The following is a 4,274-nucleotide window of genomic DNA, read 5'->3' on the forward strand; positions in this document are numbered from 1 at the left end:
GGGACGGGGATTCGAACCCGTGACCCTCAGATTGTGAGTCGAGTGCCCTAACCACCTGGCCATGCCGGGCCCCACCTAGTTAGAACAATCTTTAAAAGTTACCTTTGCTTGGGCCTCGGACATACGGTGAGCCAACTTCCTTAACAAACTTAGGTCATGCTGGTATCCACTTACAAAACTGAACGTTTTCCTGGTGTTTGAAGAATAAGTTTCTTTTGTGCTTGCATTTTCTTCCCACAAAGCTGTCCTTATACTAAGCAGCCAGACGCATGCAAGAAGCTGGAAATCCTGTATGATGAATCAAAATGTTTTTTATTATTCATATTGTAGTTTAAGTCTGATATTATTTTCTTCCTCTGCAGATCAGCTAACAAGGAATTGAATTATTTACTAACTTTTTGTTCACTGATTTTTCTTTCAGGAAAGTTGGTATACAATCTGATTCCTGAAAATCAACATCATTCTTCAGATTACATTTCAATTAAGAAGAAACGTTCAGATATAACCATATAACTCGACTCCTAACCATGATAACGTTATTGGCACTACTGAAACATTGTTTACTACACTGCGACTACAATGAACAAAAATAACCTGGAAAATCTAACACCTTCTTACTCGACAAAGTTGCTGCAGCTATATTCAGAATAAGCAACACCTTTACAGATTTACTGAATGTTATTGTTAGAGCCATTTAACCCGTTTCACACTAGAAGTGTGTCACTGACTGTTTCCTTCTCACAGTGGAAACACTTACCCAAAGTGCTTGAAACTTAGAGCAAACTTTTTAAATAACATGTAGCCTTAGTTTAAAAAAAAAAATGGTTTTTCAATCCCTCTTATTTTTATATTGTGAAATTTCCAAAATAATTCATTTTGTGATAGGATTTAAATTTTATTTATTGTCATCAGATACATTCGCTTGATATATCCAATCAATTTTCATCTGGTTGACATTCATTAACTTAAGAACTTTGTTTTGCCAATTGCAGTAGTCACCACTTCCGGTTAATATAATAAGTGATCAAAACTTCTCAGTAGTGACCTATGACGTGCCCTTTTAAAATGCTGTGAAATCAGACTAGTTTTTTTTTTTGCTAAGGCCGTAATGAATGTTACATTTTGATTTGCAAAATTTACCAAGGTCGTGACAATAGCCATTAATTTATATTTGATTGACAGGTAATCCGTAAGCTGAAGTAAAACATTCGCGTGTAAATACAAAGAACAGTAATAATTCTTTTATAATTTCAAAAATTCTGAAAAATGAACATTTCTCCCAAAGTATACCTGATCAGTAGGTGTTGGCACATGATGGGAAGCAAAGCTGAAACTGTTTTCCAGCAAAATTCCAGCTTCTGTACACAGCTCCAAAACATCATCAATTGGCCATTTGTTCAGATAGGCTCGTTGTGCATTATAAGCTTTAAATAATGCTTCGGGAAGAGGGTTCCTTAGAAGAAAAATAATACATGTTAAACATTTATATTATATTTTTTACTTGTAGTTAATCACAAATAATCCAAGAGTGGATTAATATTCCAGCATGGAATCCATACTAGTCTCATGCCCGAATAAATTGGAAAGGGTTGGAGTAGGGTTAACAATTTTATTCTGAAAAAAAATCTTACTTGTAAATAAATCTCAAATTCAGTGTCAGATTGATGGACCTTTTACCAAAGACAATGACAAGCTGTTGTACAACAAATATGGTAACAGTTAAAATTTGCTACATGGAATTATAGGAATCTCTGAAGAGCTTACTATTGCAAAGAACATGTTGGAAATGACCAATACATGTAAAGTAGATATTGTAGCCCTGAAAGAATAGAATACAAAGAAATACAGAACAAAGAGAGATGGAAGAGCACAAACAAAACTGACGAAACCAAAGACAATATTTCGTTTATTAACTCCATGGGTTTTGCCTTTATAGCTAAAATCATCGTTGTAATAAATGAAATGTCTTTATTTTATTTTTCAATTCTGTACATTCTCAAACTAACACTCTCTTCTGCCTGTTTTATGAATAATCAGCCACGAAACATGAATGCAAAGATGCAATAAAACTAGAAAAATTCAATTCACTAGTCGGAAGAGAAGGCAAAAAATAAATCAAGGCTCCTTGATTAATTTCTCTCATACTAGAAAGAAAAACGTACTGCTGTAATTTTAACATTATTTACTAGTGAACCCATATTTATGGGGCCAAGTTACAGACTGTAATTAGTAGGCCTACTTATTTACATGTTCTAATGTAAATCAATGCCAAGTTTGGAGTCCACTTTTGGGTAAACTCCATAAAAGTGTTTTTGCAAAATGCCCGAGTTCCTTAAGTGATTGGGTGAAAATGTTTACTTGTAAGTACACCCTGGGGTTAAGAAGATTCATTTGGTACCATTTAGAAGTCGGTGCGACCAACAGTTTAGGAGGAGTTACGTGACACACAGACACAGAACCTTATATTATATAGATATTTTTGAACAACTTACTGAATTCCCAAAAACTTGACAGGAAAGCAGTCCACGATCTTGCAGAGTTTTTCAGCCTTTTGATCCTCTCCTTGAATCCAATGAACAGTTACTCCAACTAGTGCTGCCCACCATTCGCTAACATGATCTATGCTGTGTACATGTAGGTTACTCCCAACTGCAAAGGCCACTGACCGAGGTGGACCTGCAACTCGACTTACTTCCATTAGTTGCTCTACATAATAGTGTGTGGTGGCTCCAAGTGGCTGATTCCTAAAAACAAACATATAACATATCTTACTTTTTAAATCTTGTGTTACAGGTTGGATAATAAAACAACCACTGAACATGAATTGGCCTAAAATTTAAACAAACAAACTATTAACCCTCTAGCCATGACTGGGTCAAAATGGCGAAGCCTGCATCAAGAGTTGGTGGAAACAAAACACAACATTAATTTAAGTCATACTAATAAACAGTAATACATGTTCATATTTGCATTGACTTGTTAGATAAAAATTTTTTCTGATATTTTAACTTTTTCCATAAAGGCTCGGTCATTCTGACCAACTCTGTAACCATGAGAGTATCCACACAATAGCTTTTAACATGGAATATGTATCTTCGTGCAACTTGGCAAGTTTCTAGTAAACATTACAAGTTTTTATTAAGTATTTGTCCGTAAATATATTAACCCTATCTTCTCGGGTGCTCTTTACTGTGCAGGTTTTAGTGTCTTACCTTCAAATTTTTATTAAACTAATTTCTGTTTACATTATACCAATTAGAATAGCATAAAATATTAGCTAATAATCCAGATTTTATAGTATACAAATTTTAAGTTCTTAATTCTACAAGGAAATATTTTAAGAATCCTGAATTTCCACTAGTGTGACCCATATTGTCTTAGCATGTCAACATCCTTATTTTATCCATCACCCCTTGAAAATGTATGAAATTAAACATAAAATACTCTATAAAATTGTCATTGCTCAAACAAACCATAAATTTATAGCCTTCAACTGTTTGGTTACAAAGCTAATGGAATGGATAATCAGATCCCTCCTGCCACACCCTCTCTTTCACAATTTGTTGATAGTTCTCTCTTACGTTTCATTATATATTACCTATAACCAATAGAAAGTCAAGGTTTTCATCTATCAAATGATGTATTGTACAACATTGTGTTCTGAACAGAATATCGTCAATTCCACTCACAGTAACATTTGTTCCCATGGGAAAGTTAACGACTAGCTTGGATGAATTTGTAACGGCTCTTGTTACATAGTTAGAAAGCCAGGAAAATTGAGAGGTAAGGGAATTTTTCGACTTTTTGCACATTATTAGTCTATATTGTTTGGTGCATTATTTAATTAAATAAAAATTGTTAAGTGCATTACTATAATTACTATAAAAAATCAGGCTTAACTCTTCTTGACAATCGAAGGCAAGAAGAAAGAAGATTGGGTAAGTACTTTATTTCTTGTTTTTCATATTTATTCTTTATTTATTATTATAAAAGTAATTAAAATATAAAAATATGGTTCTTTTTAAGTTATTTAAGACTAGATTAGGTAAAATAAGTAATAATAACATAATTAAAATGGTTCATGAGGCATGCACGCGAGCAGCTCGTGGGTAAATGTAATTCGATAGCGTAACGTGAGTTGCACGTTCCCCGAGTGATTTACAACTTATAATGGTACAGACAGTAGTTAGGCATGGTTCAAAGGGCAATAAAACAATAAAATTTAATTATAAACAGATGTATACTGTTACGAACCTAGAGCTACTTAGGATAAA

The 4,274-nt window shown here is 33.6% G+C and overlaps 1 protein-coding gene across 3 annotated transcripts in view; it reads right to left on the reverse strand.

The window, feature by feature from the left end:
* The window catches only part of LOC106464545 (sterol regulatory element-binding protein 2-like), a 32,918-nt gene that overhangs the window by 2,969 nt on the left and 25,675 nt on the right, over positions 1-4,274 (reverse strand). For 2 of the 3 annotated variants that reach the window (XM_022392274.1, XM_013924690.2), the window contains exons 12-14: positions 2,493-2,744; positions 1,291-1,453; positions 103-288 (exon numbers count right to left, since the gene is read on the reverse strand). In XM_022392274.1, the coding sequence (XP_022247982.1) occupies positions 103-288; positions 1,291-1,453; positions 2,493-2,744 (601 nt within the window). Of the gene's footprint in view, positions 1-60; positions 289-1,290; positions 1,454-2,492; positions 2,745-4,274 lie in introns of those variants that run through there. The other variant, XM_022392275.1, reaches the window with a different exon arrangement.

The sequence above is a fragment of the Limulus polyphemus genome, unplaced genomic scaffold, assembly GCF_000517525.1.
Source record: "Limulus polyphemus unplaced genomic scaffold, Limulus_polyphemus-2.1.2 Scaffold1683, whole genome shotgun sequence".
NCBI lineage: Eukaryota > Metazoa > Arthropoda > Merostomata > Xiphosura > Limulidae > Limulus > Limulus polyphemus.